The sequence below is a fragment of the Rhinolophus sinicus genome, chromosome 3, assembly GCF_057876585.1.
Source record: "Rhinolophus sinicus isolate RSI-liver-muscle chromosome 3, RSI-T2T, whole genome shotgun sequence".
Classification (NCBI taxonomy): Eukaryota; Metazoa; Chordata; class Mammalia; order Chiroptera; family Rhinolophidae; genus Rhinolophus; species Rhinolophus sinicus.
Window position 1 is genome coordinate 38660440 of NC_142503.1, and position 23343 is coordinate 38683782.

Here is a 23343-nt window from a genome sequence, read left to right on the forward strand (position 1 = left end):
CCACCCAGTATGAAATTCTGTACATCTTAAACACAGAACTCAAATGAAAATTCCTTCCTAGAGCCTTCACTGCTTGCTAAGTACAGGATTCTCACTCACATGGCATCTATCAGTTACTGCCTCATAACAAAATTTCCTCAGCCAGTCTGTAAACTCCAGGAGGTCCTGACTACGTCACAGGCATCTCTGTATTATTCTAATGCCTCGCACAGGACTCAGAACATAGCAAGTGTACAACAAATGTGTCAAATGCCTTGGCTAAACGAGTATTCTAGTTAAAAACCTACCCATGCAAACATATGCAGTTAGTCTACAGAAAAAGACACACACAGACATACACACACACACACACACCCCAAACTTTGACAATATCCAAACTTTTCCCGTCTTTAAAAATTTGACAGAAATAAGGGATAATTAAAGATAATTAAGATAACATAATCTTATAATGTAGGTAACAATGTAGTCTGTGCAATTAAGAACTCCACTCAATTAAGACGATACAATGGCAATGTCCCCATGGATGTTTAAAATTTTGTATTTCTATTTATTTATAACACAGATATAGGTTCTCAAGGATTCATAGAGCCTTATGTTATAAAGCAAATTTTCTAACTGGGCTCTACTTGGTAGGCAAGCAAACCCAAAGGCAATAAAGTCCTGAACAGTGGGATGAAACCCCAGTAGAAACTCTCTGTGACCCACAAAGCCCTTGAATAAAACATTGCCTGTGCAAATTCTATGTCCAAGGATCTGCTGATGTTTATATGGAGGACGCTTCTGCCAGCTGCGATTTCTTTTCATGTAACATTCTAGCTCTCCCCTTTGATTCACATCATTTAGAATGTGGTTCCATCACATGTGGCTGTCAGCTGATAAGCATGTCAAACATTTCAAAGACTACAGACAGGGTGGCGAGGAGCGGTGTACAATGCAGGTCAGAAAGTATGCAAGAAAAAAATCAAACTCTCCCGTTTCATCTTCTTTTATTTTTGCTTGGTTTTGGTCTTTACCCAATGGGATCTTTGGCAATTGTGTGTGTACATAACAGCACCTACCATACCTTCTCATCTAGCACAGGTTGGATTTGAAGAGCCCAACAGGAAAACACTTAAGGAATCTTGAGATCCTCGAGAGAAATAAATTAGACCTGCTGTTTTCTTTTATTATAGACCTCCTGTTCTTTATTCTTTATTTTTTTTAAAAAATGAAATTCTCCCCATTTCTCAACCCTCATCTTCTCATACTGCAAGCAAGTGAAGTCACAAAAGGTCACTGAAAGGCACATAACCTTATGAATCTGGTAAGTGTGAAGACAAAAGGCCATGGTAGAGATTAATGTAATGGTTTGGGGGGAGACACAGAACTACAGGAAGTAAACACTCAGACTTCATTGTACGATAAGTATCACTGTGTGTTACACAATAACTGAGGCCCTATATAAGTACTAATTGTTTAAAGTCATACAAGCATAAGCAGCCCTTCAAAAATTGAGTATAAATATAACAGGAAAAAACAAGCTATAAGGAAAACTTCAGAAATGTCCAAATATTGCTGTTTCTTAGACAAAACTCTACTGACTGACCATTAGTTTGAGTTCTCCAAGAAAATGTGAGAATTTTAGAAAGTAGCAATTTTAAAGAAATGAAACTTATGTAAAATAAATTTTAGTCCTTCATTATACAATTTATAAGTGAAAAAAAAATCTAGGCTGTTATTTAATAATTCTGGAAAACATTTTTCTCATGCAGTGTATTTATAACAGTAAGTATTATGCAGTCTCTCTATCTCTTTATTGAGAGAGACCCTTATATACTAAATCTTCCCTGGATAATCTCTGTGTCACCATTTGCCTCTAATGGCTTCACAAGCCACTTTAACACATCTCTAAAAACTGTGTGATGGGCGGTCTAAAATAATTTAGGATTTAAGAGTACCAGCAGTAGCATATTATTATGCTAATAATATGAACATTTACACATCTAACCAATATATATTTCACCAAGATAATCCCTTAAACTGTGAGAAATATGAGAAAGTCACATTATAATACAACAGACAACAGATTTTTCCCACTGAACTACACAGTACTTCTTCCACTGACAACTTAACCTCTTTCCAGATATAAAGGAAGTTAATTAAAAAACAGCAATAGCAAAGTGTTCATTAAGCCATCCAAACAAATCACCTTTTTTCAAAATATTAACATAACCGTAGTGTCAAGTGCATCAATGTACTAATCAAAAGGATTGTTACTTCTAAACACTTTTATACAACAAAAGGCTGTGAGGAAGTCTTTTATCAGCAAAACTGGTGGTGGCTACTCAAGAGATCCATTACAAATAATTGTTATTGATTTTAAATAACTTACCAAAAATTCACTTCATGGTCACCTTTGTTAGTTCTTTAAAACAGGAATTTAACTCTAGAGTAAACACAGTGTCTTCTGAATACAGTCAACTTGATACAAAGCCAGAGTCCACAGTTAGAGGTTTCCAGACCTGGCAGAAAGAATCCATTGTACAGCATGGATCTCTGTCCGTGCTCCAAATATCTAATGATATTTTTCATTTATACTGAACTTCTTTGAAAAACACTGTACTGTTTCACATCCTACTCTCATTGTAACAAAATGTATTAAACAAAACCCTTTGGATTAGGCTTAAAAGCAGCTGAAAAACTGGCTGCTTTAGGCTCTAATTATCAGAAGACACTTATCTGGGAGCTTTGGGCTCTCAAATATCAGAAACCCCAATAACTTATCATAAAAATACAAGCTCTTGGTTTTGAAAAATATACAAAATGCACTGCACATGGAAATATCTCTTGATTGTCAAGGAAATTGATTGAAAAGACATAGATTCATAGATTCATGCTGTGCTTCAATTTCAGTGATCTTTGTTTTTGGAGATTCCATTTTTCACAGTTTTGGGCAGCCTCTGACCTTTGGTATAAGCACGGTACCAAAAATGGAGAAAGAGCAGCAGGAAGATGCATCCGTAACTCATAATGATGTACAGAAAGACTGGAAACTGGTACTTGCAATCCTCCATGAAGAAGAACTGGCCTATGTGGATGGTGACAATAATGAACTGCACCTAACAGATGAAAGAACGAAAAATATTGTTCGATAAAAAGAGTCACAATGGAGCAATTATTTAATGCATTCTTTGCCTGCTTATGTTTAAACACTCCAACCACACTCCAGGCTACTGTTGGGTAGGGAATTTTCTCTTTCAATCTAGCCTCCATGGGCGTGATAGTGCGTGGAACAGTGTCAAAATCCAAATGGGACTTTGGAACCACTATTCAGTCCCACCAAACTGCACAACTGCTGGGGGTTCTATCCAAATGTCCCTAGAGCTGTGCAGTGCCCTTTCCTACTCAGAGAACCATCAAACCAAGTTTTCTTTGCAAGGCCTCGACTTGAGTCCTTGACTGATGAAATGCACATGGGAGCACTACATTATGGCCTAATTTTCTAGGACAGTTTCAATTTCAAATATTTTGTGGTTAAACCAGATATTTCAATTTTAGGAAAATAAAAACATTCTCATTAGAGCCTCGCTAATTCTGTAGGAGTCAAAGCATCTCTGAGTCCCCGCATCTGCCATCTGTCCTCTACTGTCATAGATAAAACTATATCCTTATCTGCCAACAGCAGCAGAGACTCTGCAAGGAGTGGGAAGCATTAGGGGCCATGCTAGTGATGCCCAATGGCTCCGTGTACCCGAACATTCTACACAGCCTTAAGAGTGACACTTTCTAGGCTAATGTCCAGATTTCTTGGATATCTTTTTTGTCCTGATTAAAAGGCAACATATGTTCTGTGGAAATTTTAGAAAAGTAAAAATCTATTAATAAAAAAACAACAATTACCCACAATCCACACAGTTAAAACCAGTTAAGATTTTCACATAGTTTCTTTTACTGTTATCATGAACTTTCCTTGCACTATCTTAAGGAACTTCTGTGACATTCCCGTGCAATAGCTACAATTATTCCTCTCATTATGCAGAGGAGGAAATGAAAACTTAGGAAAACAAAGCAACATCTGCAACATTCTATGCAAGTGTGTTTGTGTATAATTAATACATTTAAAATAATAATGAACAAATGTCTACTCTTTCCTTATAAGTATTTTTCCACATTATTAAAGTCTTTAAACATTTAAGAGTATACGTATTAAGGGGAAAAAAGCCTAATACAAAATTGTATATGCAGTATAATACAAATCATACAAAAGGTGTGTGTGTGTGTGTGTGTATATATATATATATATATATATATAATTTATATACCGGGAGTGACAAAAAAATGTATACAAGTGGACACTTTGGTCAGCGTTGCTCAAGCAGTAGTTCGCCGTAATCAGAAGTGTCTGGATGCTGATGGTAACCACTTTGAGCACCTCTTGTAATTGCAGAAGTCAAACATGACTGGTATTCATCTTTTGTTATCGGTATATATTACTACAATTTTAATACAGTTTTCTCCTTTCTTAAAATGTGTATACACTTTTTTTTGGCACCCTCTGTATATGAAGGTAGAAAATAAAATATCAGCTCTGATTATCCCTGGGTGGTAGAATTATGCTTATTTTTTTCTCTTTGCTTAATTAGATGTTCTTACTTCTCTGCAATGACCATATATTACTTTAAAATCAGAAAATCTACTTAAAAATAAAGCAATTGTAAATAATTTTCATGGCTTCATAATATTCCAAGGTAGTAATTAAGATAATTCATTTCACCATTTCCTTATAGTTGGTTATTTTGGGTGATGTCAATTTTTGATACAATAAGCAACTCTGAAAGGATATTGATTTAACTCTGATATTGATTTAACATCCATACAGACTAAAATATCAGTTTCTCTCCTGGGAGAACACACTATGTGACTATGCCAAATTTCACTTAACAAGTTGTAGGATTTTACCAGAAATTAAGCTTCAACCAGCTATCTATACCTAAATTCATATTTTCTTTTTAGTGTTATTGGCAGAGTATGACACTAATTTGTTATAGACTATAAATTTGGAAATCTGAGAATCACAGAATTTTTCTCTTAACAGAAGACAAAATTTAAAGCAAATCATCATCTCAACCCATGGTTACACTTCAAAAAAATGATATGCCATATATTTTTGGGATTAATGCTTGGAAACTATTATTAGGTCTCAATTGAGTGCCTCTGCTCTTTTGAACATTGTTTACTTGAGGAAAGTACTCTAATTTATGTTATCAGAAAAAAAAGACTTAGAAATCAACTGTGAATAATTTTCACGACTTTGTAATATTCCAAAGTAGGAATTAAGAGAATTTATTTCACCGTTTCCTTATGTTTGGTTATTTAGGGTGTTGTCGATTTTGTCAGTATATATATATATATATTATATAATTACCTCTTTAATCCTCACAGTACTTTTACCAGTTGGAGGAAAATAGACTTATAAATATGAGGACTAGATAGGCAGACACACAAGAAGGCTCAAAATTCTCACAAGTCACATTTCCTCAAGGTCATTTAGACCTAGGGTATGGAATTTCTAACTTCTGATTTAATATGATGCCTATTGCGGTCCACATAACGTTGAGATTATTTTGATCACAAATGTTTTATGTAAATGCATAAAATAGTATAAAGATACACACTTTGGTTTAATTGTCTGAGCCTCTTGGCTACCAAATATGGTTTCTTTTCAATAAAATTACTGACAAAATTTTAAATAACATAGAAATGATAATGGTGTGATGCCATATAGTGGCCCGATACTTTATATCCCTATTGTTTTGTAAATTTTGTTCTTTATTTAGTTAGTATCCTAATATACAGGGAAGACAAATGACTCTAGTTTAGTCGTATATATTGTTTTAAAGAAAATTAATTACTCACAAGCTGTAATGACGTCAAATATTTTTTCCACCACAAATACTTCTGGTAGGCTGGTCCCAGTGCACACAGGCCATAATAGAAATACATGACCACATGCACAGCTGAATTTAGAAAGGCATGGAATGTTCCCAAACCACCTGGAAAATAAAATTATTATAAAATAAGGAATGGTTCCTTAAAATGAGACATATTTTTTACTGAACTGAGATTTTAGTACATATTTCTTTAATTTTAGTAGGAAGAAAATCAAACAATGTATAAAACATCAATCTTGTTAAACAGCTATCAAATTAGAGGGAACTGGATAATATATACATTTAGTAAAATATAAGATACAAATCCTAGAAAATAAATGAGCATGTCTTTATTCTGTTATATCTTGACTTACGATGGTCGTACGATTTGGGTTTATTTTAACAAACATGGTTGAGTTACTTTTTATATTGCTAAATAGTAATCACATTTATTTTTTAGTGAGTGTTAACATATATAAAGTACACAAAATATGTTAATCTTAAGTGTAAAACTTGATGATTTTTTTACATATGTATATACCCACATAACTATTACTGAATTCAAGATATAAAACATTTCCAACACCAGGTAAGGTTCCCATATACCCCCGTCAAAGAATACACCCCTCCCAATGTAAACTTTATTCTAACTTCTATCATCAGCTATTAGTTTTGCCTGCATTTAAACTTTATATACATGGAATTATACTGTCTATACCCTTTTCTGCCTTTCTTTCAATCAACATGTTTTTAAGATTCACCCAAGTTGGTGTACATATTAGTTCACCTTTGTATTGCTATGTAGTAATACACAATATGAATACATCACAATTTATCCATTCTCCTATTAAAAAATAACTTGGTCTGTTTCCAATTTGCGTAGTTAAGAATAAAGCCACAAAGAATACTGCTGCACATGTCATTGTGTGAAATCAAGTTCACTTTTTCCACTCTCAATTTTCCATAAATATTTTCAGCGCCACAAAACTCTGGCAGTGAAACCACAGGCTTTCATTAGCAAGCTATGCTAAGTTTGCTTTAATCAATTATTGTTTTACCAAAATAAACATTTGTTAATTGTTAAACCATCTTTGCTTACTGCTTCCATTTGATTCTTATGAACTGTGCCTTCCTAGCTTGGTTTTCCTCTTCTAATCTCACCACAGCTCCTACTGATCACACTCAATTTAGAATACAGGGAAAGAAGTCTGGGGGAATGTAAGCAAAGATCATTTTCACTGGCTTTAGCTGGACCACTACTACAGTGGAAGGGGTAACAGGGTGATTAGCTGTGTGTGGGAGGAACAATATTCTTTCCTAGCATCTGTTTCCAAAGTGGCACAACCTAGAAGAAAGTCCATTCTTTATGTACAGCCTGATTTTGCTGAATAATGTTGGCCTGAAATTTAAATTTTTCTCCATAATATTTTGTTCTTTATCCCAGTATACTTTAATTCCAGAAATAAAGCAAAACATCACAAATTTGGACTAATTATGTTAGAAGAAGTACCAAATTCATAAACACTATGAATTACAGAAAATTTAAGGCAAAATAAAAATTGTTGCATAGTAGAAACTAAGTACTTCTTAATAATCATTCATAATTGCAGCAATTCTTGATATTGCTGCTACTAAAGTAGTACTAAAGTAGTATACTGCTGAAGTAGTCCCTTAGAGAAAACCTGTTTTAAATAATTATTTTAAATAGTTTAAATATTCCCCTAATGCCTCATTAATGCTGTACTCTGCTTCACAAACTTTTCCTTCCTGAATACAGTAAATAAAACTTCAGCGAATCCTTTAATTATCACAAATTTCAAATCAGAAGAAACTGAATAAATGAAGCTTAACAACTTCCCAGCTTTTATTACTTACATTTGGATTAGTCTTCTTTCCCAAAAGAAACTTAAATAAATAAATTACAGTGGTGTGAAAACACCTTTTCTAGGGTGATTAAAAATAGAACAGTTGTCTATTTCTGATAGTTTAGGAGTCAAGCTGCTTAACAGGGTTTGAGCTAAATCTGAAGTCTATTTGTGTCTCACGATTATATGCACTCAGGAGATCTACTGCACTCTTGATAATGAACTACGTCAGAGCCTGTCTCACTAAGACACCACTTCTCCGTTTTTCGGTGGAAAAGGGTCTATTGTCCATTCAGAAGATCTCACCGTTTAAATACCCTAAAAAGATGATCCTATGGAAAGGAGTTTATCAAAACACTAGTGTGGCTTAGAGTGTTTAGTAAGGATTACTGATCAAAATAAGCCATCAAATAAAATTCATTTGCATATTATTTTCTAATGAGTTATTTTAATAAATTTGTTCACAGAACAATCACATTTTAATTAGTAACGTTGTTCACATCTTCTTTGGAAAGCTTTTCTAATAAAGTATTTTCTGAGCTTGCTTTCTTTTTTACAATAACAGCTCTGAAAAGCCAAATCTTAGAATGAATTACAATTAGAGAGTCATTACATTTTACTCATTTGGTTTGGGAAAAATAAAGGAATTACCTGGGTAATTACCATAATTCTCCATATCTCTGGAAGGGAGTTTGTACACAATTAATATAAAAATCTGCCACAGAAATATTTTCATTATATTCAAAAGAAAAGCTGGATTGCTATTATTCCTCTTTTCTTTTAGTCTTGCAAAGTCAGAATGCCTAATAGAGGTGAGCTATTCACAGAAATGTTTAAAGCATTATCTAATATGGGCTGCGGGCCCACTTGAAGACATCTTAAATTTAAGAAACAAGCATAAATAAGTACCCCAATCAGCTTTGGCTAACAAGAATATGTCCTTGGAGATACTACTTATTTAAAACTTTGTGATAAGGTAAAATTACTTAACCTGTTTTTTTTCTAGTTCTAGATGCACAAAAGCATAAAACTAAAACCAAAGAAAAGGGCCTGTTTGCCAAGCTTCTTTTTATTACTATTTTTCACTTATTATCTTTAAAATTATTTTTTTCAGTTACAGTTGACATTCAATATTACTTTATATTAGTTTCAGGTGTACTGCATAGTGGTTAGACATTTATATAATTTATGCAGTGATTTCCCCCAATTAGTCTAGCATCCACCTGGCACTAGCCATAGTTGTTGCAACATTATTGACTACATTCTCTATGCTGTACTTTACATCCCCATGACTATTTTGTAACTACCAATTTGTACTTCTTAATCCCTTCACCTTTCACACCCAGCTTGCCATTCCCCCTCCCATCTAGTAACCATCGGTTTGTTCCCTGTATCTATGAGTCTGTTTCTATCTTGTTTGTTCATTTATTTTGTTCTTTAGATTGCACATGTGAGATAATATGGTATTTATCTGTCTCTGTTTTATTTCACTTAGCCTAATGCACTTTAGGTCCATCCATGTTGTTGCAAATGGGAAGATTTCATTCTTCTTTATATCTGAATCATATTCCATTGCATCTCTATCTATCTATCTATCTATCTATCTATCTATCTATCTATCTATCTGTCTATCTATCTATCGAGATACTATCTCTTTATCCAATCATCTACTGACGGGCACTTGGGTTGCTTCAATACCTTGGATATTGCAAAAAGTGCTGCAATGAACACAGGTGTGCATGTATACTTTCAAATTAGTGCTTTGGATTACTTCAGATAAATACCCAGAAATGGAACTGCTAGGTCATAAGGTAGTTGTATTTTTCATTTTTTGAGGAACCTCCAAACCATTTTCCATAGTGACTACACCAATTTGGAATCCCACCAACAATGCATGAGGGTTGCCTTTACTCCACATCCTCTCCAACACGTGTTTGTTGATTAACTGATGATGGCCATTCTGACAGGTGTGAGGTGATATCTCACTGTGGTTTAAACTTGCATTTCTGTGATGACCAGTGATGTTGACCATCTTGTCATATGTCTATTGGCCATCTGTGTGTCCTCTTTAGAGAAACGTCTCTTCAGGTCCTCTGCCCATGTTTTAATTGGATTCTTTAGTTTTTTTGGTATTGAGTTGTGTGAGTTCTTTATAAATTTTGGACATTCACCCCTTATCAGATGAATCATTGGTGAGTATCTTCTCCCATTCAGTAGGATGTCTTTTTGTTTTGTTGGTGGTTTCCTTTGCTTGGCAAAATTTTTTTAGTTTGATACACTCCGTTTATTTATTTTTTCTTTTGTTTTGCTTGCTTGAGGAGATAGATCAGAGACAATATTACTGAGAGCAATATTTTACTGACAGAGAGTTTACTGTCTATGTTTTCTTCTAGGAGTTTTATGGTTTCAGGTCTTACATTTAAATCTTTCATCTATTTTGAGTTTATTTTGTATATGGTATAAGAGAGTGGTCCAGTTTCTTTTTTTTTTCTTCTTTTGCATGTATCTGTCCAGTTTTCCCAACACCATTTATTGAATAGATTGTATTTATCCTACTGTATGTTCTTGCCTCCTTTGTTATAGATTAAATAACCATATAGGCTTGGGCTTATTTTTGGGTTCGCTATTCTGTTTCATTGATCTATTTGTCCATTTTTATGCCAGAACCATGCTGTTTTGGTTACTATAGCCTTGTAGAATAGTTTGATATCAGGTAGTGTGATACCTCCAATTTTGTTCTTCTTTTTCAAGATTCCTCTGGCTACTTGGAGTCTTTTGTGCTTCCATATAAGTTTTAAAATTATTTCTTCTAGTTCTGTGAAAAATGGTAGTTAACTGTGGGTTTGTTACATATGGCCTTTATTATTTTGAGGTATGTGCCCTCTATTCCCAGTTTATTGAGTGTTGTTATAATAAATGGATGCTGGATTTTGTCAAACACTTTTTCAGCATCTATTGCTATGATCATATGATTTTTATCTTTCATTTTGTTTATGTGGTGCATCATGTTAATTGATTTGCAGATATTGAACCAATCTTGCATCCCAGGAATAAATCCCACTTGATCATGGCATATGATCTTTTTAAATATATTGCTGAATTTGGTTTGCTAATATTTTATTGAGGATTTTTGTGTCTATGTTCACCAGGGATATAACATAGCCTACAATTTTATCATTTTTTTTGGAATGTCTTTCTCTGGTTTTGGAATCAGGGTAATGGTAGTCTCATAAAATGAGATTGGAAGTTTTCCCTCCTCTTGAATGTTTTGGAATAGTTTGAAAGGGATAGGTGTTAATTGTTCTTTGAATGTTTGGTAAAATTCACCTGTGAATTTAGCCATCCAGTCCAGGACTTTTGTTGGTTGGGAGTTATTTGATTACTGGTTCAATTCCCTTAGTAGTAATCTGTCGGTTGAGATTTTTTATTTCTTCTTGATTCAGTGTTGGAAGATTGTATGTTTCTAGGAATTTAACCATTTCCTCCAGATTGTCCAATTTTTGGCATATAATTGTTCATAATATTTTCTTATAATCCTTTGTATTTCTGTGGTGTCAGCTGTGACTTCTCCTCTTTCATTTCTGATTTTATTTACTTGGGTCCTCTTTTTTCTTGATGAGTGAGGTTAAAGGTTTATCAACTTTGTTTATCTGTTCAAAGAACCAGCTCTTGGTTTCATTGATCTTTTGTATTATTTTTTAGACTCTATTTTATTTTCACTCTGATATTTATTACTTACTTCCTTCTACTCACTTTGGGCTTTGTTTGCAGTTCTTTTTCTAGTTCTTTTAAGTGTAAGGTTAGATAGTTTGAGATTTTTCTTGCTTCTTATATTGCTATGAATTTCCCTCTTAATACTCTATTTGCTGTGTCCCATAGATTTTTAGGTCACTGTGCTTTTATTTTAATTTGTTTCAACAGGTATATTTTGACTTCTTCCTTGATTTCATGGTTGGCCTATTCATTATTTAGTAGCAGGTTATTTACCCTCCATGTGCTTGTGTGTTTTTCAGGTTTTTTTCTTGTAATTGATTTCTAGTTTCATACCATTCTGTTCAAAGACGCTTGATATGATTTCAGTTTTTTTAAATTTATTGAGACTTATTTTGTGACCTAACATATGGTCTATCTTGGAAAATGTTCCATATGTACTTAAAAAGAATGTATATTCTGTTACTTTGGGATGAAATACTCTAAATATATTAATTAAATCCATCTGATCTAGTGTGTCATTTAGGGCCACCGTTTCCTTGTTGATTTTCTGTTTGGAAGATCTGTCCATTGGTGTCAATAGGGTATTAAAGTCCTCTATTATGATTGTATTACTGTTAATCTCTCCCTTAGTTGGTCAATATTTGCTTTATATATTTAGGTGCTCCTATGTTGGGTGCCTAAATGTTTACAAGGGTTACATCCTCTTGTTGGATTGATTCCTTTATCATCATGTAATGTCCTTCTTTAACTCTTATTATAGCCTTTATTTTAAAGTCTATTTTGTCTGATATAAGTATTGCTACCTTAGCTTTTTTTTCATTTCCATTCATATGAAATATCTTTTTCTATCCCTTTACTTTCAGTCTGTGTGTGGCTTTTATTCTGAAGTGGGTCTCTTTTAGACAGCATATGTATGGGTCTTGTTTTCTTATCCATTCAGCCACCCTATGTTCTTTGATTGAAGCATTGAATGCATTTACATTAAAGTGATTATTGATAGATACATAGTTACTACAATTTTATTATTCATATTTACATTCTTTTTATTTTTTCTCATTCTTCTTCTTAAAGAAGTCCCTCTAATATCTCTTGTAATATTGGTTTGGTGGTGATGAACTCCTTTAGCTTTTTCTTATCTGGGAAGCTCTGTATCTCTCCTTCAATTTTAAGTGCTAGCCTTGCTGTGTAGAGTAGTCTTGGTTGTAGGTCCTTCTTTTGCATCACTTTGAATATTTCATGCCAAGCCTTTCTGGCCTGCAACATTTCTATTGAGAAATCATCTAACAATCTTATGGGAACTCCCTTATAAGTAACAATTGTCTTTCTCTTGCAGCTTCCCAAGCTTTTGATTTAAACTATTTGTGACTTGAAAAACACTATCAAAACATCTTTTAATGTGGTAGGATATTTAAAGGTAGTTAGGAAAACTGCAATTTGACACATCTATAGAGAGTTGTTAGGGGTTAGGGTGTGTATCAGCTATTGGAAATTTGAAGACAAGGTAGAGTTAGAACTTGAGATGAACAGTCTCCCTTCTAGGAAACATATAAGGGATTGATATCTAAATATACTCCTATAAAACCAAGGCTTTCAACATTTTATTTATTTAACAGAACTATATGGAAAATGAATAAAATCCAAACAAAACAACTGAAAAATATGTGTAGAAGACTGTTCCCCACAGTCATGCATTTCTATAGAATGGAGGGTTGGGGAGGGATCTAGGTAAGAATCCTGCATATAGGTTTCAAGTAATAATGAAAGCCAGAAGTTTGATCAAAGTGACTCTTTGATGTTTTGAGTTGCTTTTAAATCAATTTAAGGATAGATTTTGTGTTTACAGCATACAAAAATGTTATTGATAACATATGATCCCAACTCTCCCTTGGCTACCTGCAGCAAATTTGACTCCAAACCACCAGGTCCATGGCATGATGGTATGATGGAAGACATGCAGAAAAGTCACTTGGGTATTTTTCTTACGCAGAACAAAAAAGATCTGAAATAATTTAAAGAAAATCAAGTTCATATAAAATCATGCAGTAATTTATCTAATGTTATAAAAATATTGGCAAAGTCCAAACTAGTTCACATCAAAATTTGCTTTGAAAGGATTGCCTTATGGAATGCTCAGAGGAGCAGCTGATTCTCCAAGGGGCAGTTCAAAGGCTTATTAGTATGAAGGAACTTAGGTATGATGCCTACTCATGGGAGGATCAATAAAAAGGTAAAAATAAATTGTAAGCAGACTTGAAAATCAAAGCTATAAAGTGAAGAATATGGCCAAAACTTACTGAAAGAAATGTTATTGGTAGAAAAAAAAATCCACATGGATTTTTAAGTATATGGAAAAGCAGGGAATCTGAATTCTTATGACTGAAATTATTCTACATGGCTCTCAAACACATCCTACCAATTTACACAGGGTTTTAAGCAAACTGAAAGAGGACTTGCAACAAATCAAAAGTTAGCAAATTATTATGAAAGTGAAATAAAAAGGGAAAACTTAAAGAGCTCATTGGGGAAATAGGATGGAAAAGAAGTAAAGCTGCCTAGGTAAACTGAGAAAGGCAATGAAGGCACCACCCAGACTGAATGTACCCAGTGGTTTGCAGAAATTCTGCAAACAAACAAATGAATGAACAGAAAAGATTTGAGGGAAACTTTCTTCTTTTTTTTTCCCAAAAACTATTCAAAAGCAGAATTAAATGTTCAAAAAAACACTCGAAATTCGGAAGACCAGTGGTGAGTTAGACTTCTAAATATGTCACTAAACAAAGTAGAAGAAATAAAACAAAAATATTTGTAGGAGTATTTCAGAAGTGTGGTTTTTAGGAAGAACATGGAGGCGGCAACAGTTTCCTATGGCAGCTAGAACTGAGAACATACAAAGCAGAAACAACAAAGCCACCATGTATTTGCTTAAGCATGTGGCAGAACAGCATGGTGCAACAAAAAAAGCCATCAACAGAAAATCAGCATCCTCATCCCAGTAGCAGTATTCCTTCCGGTAAGTCACTTAACTTCTTGGCTTCAATGTATTTTCAGACTGAGGGCTTTGGACTTTAATGCCTCAGTAGTTCTCAACCCTGGCTGCATATTGCAATGTCCAAGAAGCTTTTAAAAATAGCCATCCCTGGTCTCTACTCTAGACCATCTGGCACCAAATCTCTGGGGATAAGGCCCTAGCTGTTTTGCTTTCTAATGCAGTTAAATCTACTGGACCATGAGAGTTGAGAACCACTGGACAACAGCAGGGGTTCTCAAAGTGTGGACGTTGGACCAACAGTAATAACAGCACCTTAGAACTTGCTAGACATACAAGTTCTTAAGCTCCACCTAAGATGTACTGAATCAGAAACTCTGGGGGTAGGATATAGAGATCTGTGTTTTTAACAAGCTCACCAGGGGATTCTAGTGCATGCTCAAGTTTGAGAACCACTAGACTGATTCTATGTTCCCTAAAGTCCTTTCCAATTCTAACATTATGCGTAGTCATCTGAGAAGGTTAAAGCATGTTGAGATTTGCTACAAGAAATGTAGTGAGAGAGAAGAGAGAACACACTTGTCCGTTTTAGGTCCAGGGCTGATTCCAAATAACTAACACCCACATGCCACAAAGATACAATACATATCCAGCTTTTCTACTCTGGAAAGAACAGTGCATGGCTTTCTCCTCTCTTTATGGACCCTAATCCATGGCACTTGTTTCTCCCAGGGTCCAGTCACCTAAATTCAGAGTTGATCATCAGGCAGAGAGAGAACCCACTAAGCATGGACTTTCAGGGCTGCTGGAGGTAGTTTTGCTATTACCGAATTACTGATATTCCAGCGGTAATTCAACATTCAATTAAAAATAATGGCAAAAACCACAATTACTTTTGCACCAACCTAATACTTTAAGTTTATGAATTTCGAAGCATTTATCCTCCTAAAGGAGTATGAATGACACAGTGCTCTGATATGAAGAACAAAAGGTGAAATGTTCTCTGCGCTTTGTTTTCTAAAACTTGCTTCACAAAACAACTGCCATCGATCTACATAAAAGATAGTTTTGTAGTGTATGTGACAGTTACATACTTATCTTAAACAGGTGTTATATACTTAAGAAAACCTTTTGGAGTCTACAACAGACTGAAAAATAAGCTTATCCTATCTGTTCTCTAAAATTACTGATAATAAAAGGTAAAAGATAATAGTAAGTCTGCTGGAGGAGGAGTGATAACCAAAGTTATCAGACAACTGAACTCATAACAGTTAATTGCTTTCACGGAAAATCAAACATTTACTAAATGTGGTGACTACATACTCACAGTATCTAATAGCTCGATGAATTTGGAGAAGTAATAAAGCCAGCAAGTGCGTGCCATCTGCAGAAACCACATAGATATGAATTTATTTATTTATTTTTTACATAGAAGAAAATTTTCTTTTTTTAAATTTTGGCAAAAAACACATAACATAAAATTTACCATCTTAACTGTTTTTATGTGTTCAGTTCAGTGGCATTAAGTACATTCACATTGTTTTGCAACCATCACCACCATCCATCAATAGAACACTTTTTTAATCTTGCAAAACTGAGATTCTACCCATAAAACAACTCCCCATCATCTTTTCCCCCTAGCTACTCACAACTACCATTTTACTTTCTGTTCTCTGAAAGAAGACTACTTTAAGTACCTCATATAATAAGAGAATCACACAGTATTTGTCATTTTGTACCTGAATTATTTCACTTAATGTCCTCAAGTCTCATCCATGTTGTAGCATGTGTCAGAATTTCCTTCCTTGTTAAGGCTGAATAATACTCCATCATATGTATATACCACATTCTGTTTAACCATTCATTCATCAGTGGACACTTGGGATGTCTCCACTTTTTGGCTATCGCGAATAATGCTGTTTCATATAAATATGGGTATATAAATATCTCTTTGAGTCCCTGCTTTTAATTCCTTTAGGTATATACCCAGAAGTGGAACTGCTAGATCATATAGTAATTCTACTTTTAATTTTTTACAGAAGCATATATGAATTTACCTTTAAATGCAAGAAATTTAAAAAGACAATTTTTCATTTTACAGAAAACACTATACTTGACTTTCTTTGATTCTTTCCAGTAATGTTTAGCTTTTGTTCTTTGAATACTTATATTCTAATAATTGAGTCATTTACTCATTCTGAGTTTACATAAAGTGTTACAAATAGAATCCAAATAGTTTTAACATTGATTTTGCATTACAAGTTTTTCCAAAGAGAAACTTACCCTCAACGCTGTAGGTGACCTGGAATAGTCAACAATTTCACATCGAAATGAATAACCTGTACCCCAGCCAGACATCACAAACTGTAAGACAACACATGAATATTAAAGAAGGAAGCACTTACTCAAAAACTAAAACAAAGGTAGTTTTGATTGTCTCTTCATTATGTTCTCAGCTAAGTCAGCAGTCAGTGCAAAGGGAAAGGCAGGCTAGAACAATTATGAACTAGGAATTCACTTGATAAGAAAGCAACAAGAATTTTTAAAATTGTAAACTTGTATATTATTTATATAAACTGTATCTGGACTAAGATGCCCATTCATTCTAATACAGTGGCAAACAAAATGCTGGGAGTGCTTTGCTTAAACAGCAAAACTGGTAGGTATATGCTAGGATGTGTACATATATGTCTATCAATATATGCCTGTGCATATGTTTATATACTCGAAAGGGAATAACTGGATCCGAATTCAGTCTTTTCTGGTGATTTCCAACCTTCCCAATTAGTCAAATAAATGCGCAAACCAAAATTCCTCAATGTACTCAGAAGATGGTTTCAATGACTGGGTTTTTCCTGTCCTCAGCTAGTGGGTGTAATGTGAAGTGGCAATCCACGGCTCTGAAAATCAAGGTTGACCAAATGTAAGACTCAGGTATTCCTTTTGCTTTGGGTTCACATGAAAAGAAAGGAAAATCTCAACAACAAAAGGGCAATCTAGCAAGCCTTAATTCCAACACCCCCACGAAGTGACCTCAGACTACTAGAAGAAAAAGCCTATTGTTGATAAATCTGAACTGTAGTTCAAAGATTACACTGACATTCTTTCAGTACGATGGTGGAAAGGTCTTCCTTTAAAACAGTATCTGAAAATGAAAAACTACAGGCTACAATTTTAAGTTCATGCCTATATTAACTGTTTGGCTTAATTTAGAGTTCTGACAAATTAAGCCAGGGGTCAGTTCTTCTCTCCTCTGACATCCTATTCTCACAAGTGCCAACACTGTCCCTAGAATGTCTTGTTTCTCAGTATAACGTTTATATCATCTTCTGCCACTTTATATTCCTATTTTTAATTACTGTTAAAGCTAAAATGACAACTTTACAATAAATTAACTTCTAAAAGCAAAGGTTTATGAGGTATTATCAGAATGGTATTTTAATGGAGAAAAGAGAAGAAACAGAGAAGAAAAAATCTACTTAGACTGTGGTATTTTTAAAACACCATCCTTATCAGATGGGTATTAGACTTATTAGAGTGATCACTCTGTAAGGCATAGAAATGTCTAGTAATCACTCTGTTGTATACCTGAAACTAATACAATATTGTATGTCAATGGCAATTGAAAAATAAATTTTAAAAAATTAAAAACAAATAAATAAAAATACAACATCTTTCTCTGAAACAAGCTCCTAGCTTGATTCATAACATAATAATCACACTGCTAACTTGGTAAGATATGAAATCTTGAAAATTAAAATGTGGAAAAAAACAAAAACGCATAGACACAGACAAAAGTTTAGTGGTTACCAGAGGGTAAGCAGGGAGGAGGTTGGAGGATGAGGGTAAAAGGGACCAAATATATGGTGATGGAAGAAGAACTGACTCTGGGTGGTGAACACACAATGGGATTTATAGATGATGTAATACAGAATTGTACACCTGAAATCTATGTAACTTTACTAACAATTGTCACCCCAATAAACTTTAATTTAAAAAAAAAATATTTCATGCGTGAGAAAAATCTTACAAGCACAAGTCAATAAATGTTCTCTAAGGAACAAGGGAGTCTAGTACAGAAATGACGACTTCTGTGCCACAAAGTTCTGATGTGTCAGTGAGCCTCCTCATATCCTCTTGAGCTCAGACTGAACTTGTGACTGACGTAAGTACCACTCTAAGCCCATTTACTTAAACTGGGATGACTGATTCTCCACTTTTCCCTAACCCCAAACAAGCACGGCGCTGAACGGGCGAAACTGAGGAACTTGGCCTTCTGTGGGTTGGGTCTTCACTGGTCTTTCCTTATTAGTGTCTGATTGGTGCCAAGTAACCAGGGCATTCGAGCCATCACTATAAAACGAGGCCTATGGGTTCCTTCAGTCTAACGTACTTCAGTCTCAGCTTGTTCATCTTTGCCCTGCGATCCTAGTGGAGGTGTTTATTCTGTAGACCAAATGCAGTCATGCTGCACCCAGTAAACCAGATGTGCAGATGTGTATACATGCTGCACAGCTGTCAAAAGTCTTTGTTTAAACAGAGAGAGGAACTTAGTGCTTTTCTGATATTACATTTAAGAACATTCTAAAAGTCTGTGGAGCTTTTCACACATATGTCTATATTTCAAGCTTTCAAGAAGAAAAAGTAAAAATTTACATTTAGCAGGTAATAAATCCCAAAACGGGCATATAAGTAATTCTAGTATTAGAGGCTAATGGGAGATAGAAACTCTCAAATTCAGATATTTTTAAACTTTCTTTTATGCTGTAATTGCTATACTAGGAATCAAAACTTACTGGTTATAACTGAATTACTTCCTAAAAAATGTATTTGAGGACATCACATTCAATGACACAATCAGACACAGATCATAAAGGGAACTGAGAGACAATTTGGTTCAATCCTGATTCTATAATATGTGAGAACTGAAGAACAGAGAGATTAAATGACTTGCTCAAAATCAGGGAGCTAGTTAGTAGTGTAACTGGGACTAACTAGCTCCTGGTCTCCTGGCTTCCAAGTCTGATTTTAACACCGTCCTATTGTAGGCCATCTCCTATCTCTACTAACACGCTAAGAGCATGTATTTTCTCTGCTCCCCACCCAATTACTCCTTCCCTTTCAGTTATTCATGCTCCAGAAAGGTGGCCTTTGAGTTAATTTTGGAAATAAAGTAGAAGAAACAGAAGGCAGAAAAGTGAGTCCAGAATTCAGGGAGGCAGGTGAGAAATGAGGCCAGAATACATTTAGGGTGACCGAATCAGGTGGGTTCACAGAAGGAATCAGGTGGGAAGGATGCATGTGCAGAGGCCACGGTGTTGAGACAGGCCAGAATCCCGCTGGACTCTCCTGAGTCCCAGTGTGAGCAAGCACAGACTGTTGCAGAGGAAGTAAAGCAGGAGCAGAGGCAGAGGAAGCCAGCCAGCACTGAAAAAGAAGCAAGGAAGCTGAGAAAAGCAGGTAAGTGAGGGTGGCTGAGGCACATTAGTAGCAGAGGGAGAGAAGAGAATCCATGAGTCTGTTTTGGGTCCTGAAAGATCCCCATCTCTCTTACTGACAATTTAGGGACAGGCTCCCTCACCTGCTACTTTGTGTGAGTCTAAGTTCTTCATTTCCCCAAAGCCCAGCTAAACCACACCCAAACCGTCCACCACCTTATAGCTCCTCAGAGCGTGTAGAAACCAAAGGTTCCTGCCATGATGGTGATAAGTCATTAGAGTTAGATGAGCTCTGATGTCAGACAGACCTGGATTCAAGTATCAGTCCTGCACTTACCAACGGTGCTACTTTGAGTAAGTTACTTCATTTCTCCAAGTCTGAGTTTTCTTAAAACTAAAGAAATGATTCATTCAATCATCTAGTAAACTACTGCAAGTCTGTCTGGTCTATAACGAACAATTTTTGGCTAATCCCTGCTCTAGTGAGCTATGTTTCTAAACTTCTTTAAATCTCGGAGAGTTTTATAATCATAACAAGAAACATGATGACAGATAAACAGGAAGACTCAGGCAGAATTCTCCCATTAGGAATACTGAAGACACTTGCCTCATAACACATATACACAGAAAAGAGTACTATGAAAAAATTGTACGTTATCATCGCTTTCTTGAGCTCAAAGGGCTTTCGGTTCTCCATGAGCTTTGGTCCCAGAGAAGTGACAAAATAGATATAGAGCCCCAGGATGATGGTTTGTGGTAGAGGCGAGGACATGAGGAGCCAGTCTTCGACTCTTGGATCTAAGAGAAAAACAAGATGTCAGTGCACATCCACTTAGCCAAAAGGTAACTGACGGCAACCAGCATTTCTTTCCGTGAGCGCCTAGACCCTAACTTTGACAGAGGGCTATTTGGGCAATGATCACTACTCCCTTCAGGAAGGAGAAATCACCAGGGATAGTGAGGGGGCCTGAAACAATGAGCCTGTTAGCACCCTATGCCTCGAAGGGCAAGGGACGTACTGGAGAACCCAGGCGAGTCCTATGGAGAATCCCGGTGGAGAGCAGCTGTGACCTTCCATTGAGAGAATTCAGGCAGCACAAAGCAATTCTATGTAAGGGGCCAGAGGAACCGACACCCCAACACCACCCTCCTCTCTCTCTCTCTCTAGTTTTCTGGGGCTCTCCACAGGCTGAACCCAACCAGAATCCAGAGGGAAGGGGACAAAGCCCATGGATATAGTCTATACTGGTCATTCTCCAGGGCCCAGCATAACGGGCAGGGTAGAGCTGGAAGCAAGAAAACACCTAGCAAGATCCTACAATCCATCTATAGCCACTCATAGAATTTTAGAGTTTCTCCATCCAGACATTCCTTTATATGTTGAAGTTTGTTTTCTGTTTCTTACCTTTCTTCTTTCCCCAAGAAATTTGGGACATTTCCATATGTACTGTATGGCAGAATTGAAAGCAACCTTAGTATCACCTAAGAATCTAAAATGTGGGTTCTAGGTATTCAAAACATGGGCTAGTCAACCTGATATTTTGACCAAAAAAAAAAAAAAAAGTACGTTATCATCGCTAGCCTCACAACAAGTAAAATGCAATTTACCCAATCACTGCTAGTTCCAGGCCAGTAGAGTTAGATGAATTAAAAATGGCAACTCAAGATGAAAACATGTGATTAATTCTATAATAATTTTAGGTAGCTCAGGGTTAATTTTACTAAATTGACTCATAAAGCCAGGGTATTATAAAGGAAAAGAAGTATGGACAAATTTCCAGGTGCAAGACTCAAAATTGAGTCTTGACTAACCTTAGGTTGCTAAATACCATCATTTTTATGAACTGGAAAAGAGAGATGGGAGAATACAGCCCTTTCTCATTTAAACTGCCACTGATGTAGCCAATTACCAAAAAACTATGAATACTCTTCAAGTCTGACTTCCTTCCCAATGCAAAAATTTCTTCAATAGACTCCATGATAGATGACTCGGCTGGCCTCGATTTTATTGCTAGGGAACATGCTCCCATTAGACACTCGAATGTTCTAGGGTATGGCTTTAGCTATTAAAGATAATTTATCCTATATTCACGTGGGCTTTCCTCAAAAATAGCAACAGTATGGATGACTTTTATTTTTTTATTTTTTCTTTATAAGCAATTTTAAACGTTTCTGTTAGCACACCTCTTTTGTATGGTTGAAAACTAGGGGTTTTAAAAAGTGTCAGTAAAGGAATTCCTGAATTAGAGATGTATTTCATTTTACTCTTTTATTGACTCAGCAGGGGGGAGAAAATCAAATGACATCATCTTTCTGTTATTCCACTGGTGGCAGTAGAAACAAAACAAGCCAGGAAAAGCACGCTGGGCTGGCTCAGCAAGCAGAAGAAAATAATTTTAAAATAAATAACTTTTTCCTGTAATTTAACATTTTAAGCACCCACCTTTTTTTTTTAACCCTGTGTGTGACTTTCAAGTTCTATAGATTAAAGAAAAAATCATTACATTCTTTGGGGAAACCAGTTAATTTGATTTCTTGTTATTTTAAAGCAAATAATAAAACAAAACAGTAAGCTTTTTAGTCCTATTTCAGCAAAGCTCTCGAGTCAGCTGGCTTGGGCTTTGATCCCGGGCCCTCTACTGACTCCTTATGTGACCTGGGGACATTGACTTAACTTCTTTTTGCTTGTTTCCTCATCTGTAGATTGGACATAAAACAGCATATATCTCATAGAGGATTTCGTGAGTTCTTGCATGGAAAGAGCCCCGCACATGCTCAGTAAGTGATGCTACTACTGCAGATCTCAATTCTGTCAGCACAGCAGCTTCACCTCGGGAGTGTCAAAAGTCAAGTGGCCAAAAAACGTCCCTGATCCAACTGAATCAGAATCGTAGGGTATGGGCCCCTGTCACCCATATTTTGAGAAAACCTGCCCAAGTGACTATGATGAACTGTCAGAGTTGACAACCAGGGGTTCCGTGAGCTTCTTTCTCCTACATCCAGGGCCTCAGAGTCCCTCACTCGGTGTTTGTGTGGTTTTCCTGCCTCCTGACCCAATCTACTACATCTAGTCTTCCACGCAACTGCCAAATTCACTACATAAAAGTACAGTTCTGCTCAGACTATTCTTCTGCTAAGTCAGCTCTCCCTGTTGAGCAGATAAAATTCAAAATCTTTAATATACGTTCATGACTCTGATGACTGTTCATTTTTCCTGCCTTCTCTCTCAGCAACACTGACACCTTTCTGAATGGGGAGCCCCCTTCCGTGTGAGGCAGTGGCTTCCCCACGACAAGATGTTACAAGGCAGGTATAGCTGGTGACTTGATGGGGGGCTGTAGAGGGGACTGCTTGACAACATTTAAAGTTAATCCTGACTCCATCTGTGATTCCACGCATTGCAAAAGGTTCAGGGGTGAGCAAGCAGAGCT

General features: G+C 35.7%; 1 protein-coding gene across 6 annotated transcripts in view; it reads right to left on the reverse strand.

Annotated features, from left to right (window-relative positions):
- Positions 1-969: 969 nt before the first annotated feature.
- The window catches only part of ELOVL7 (ELOVL fatty acid elongase 7), a 71033-nt gene continuing 48659 nt past the window's right edge, over positions 970-23343 (reverse strand). For 3 of the 6 annotated variants that reach the window (XM_074328914.2, XM_019743475.3, XM_074328915.2), the window contains exons 3-8: positions 20520-20710; positions 16758-16838; positions 15802-15858; positions 13382-13487; positions 5896-6032; positions 970-3098 (exon numbers count right to left, since the gene is read on the reverse strand). In XM_074328914.2, coding sequence (XP_074185015.1) covers positions 2889-3098; positions 5896-6032; positions 13382-13487; positions 15802-15858; positions 16758-16838; positions 20520-20710 — 782 coding nt within the window. In that variant the 3' untranslated portion in view covers positions 970-2888. The remainder of the gene's footprint in view (positions 3099-5895; positions 6033-13381; positions 13488-15801; positions 15859-16757; positions 16839-20519; positions 20711-23343) is intronic. The other 3 variants (XM_074328916.2, XM_088796516.1, XM_074328917.2) reach the window with 2 other exon arrangements.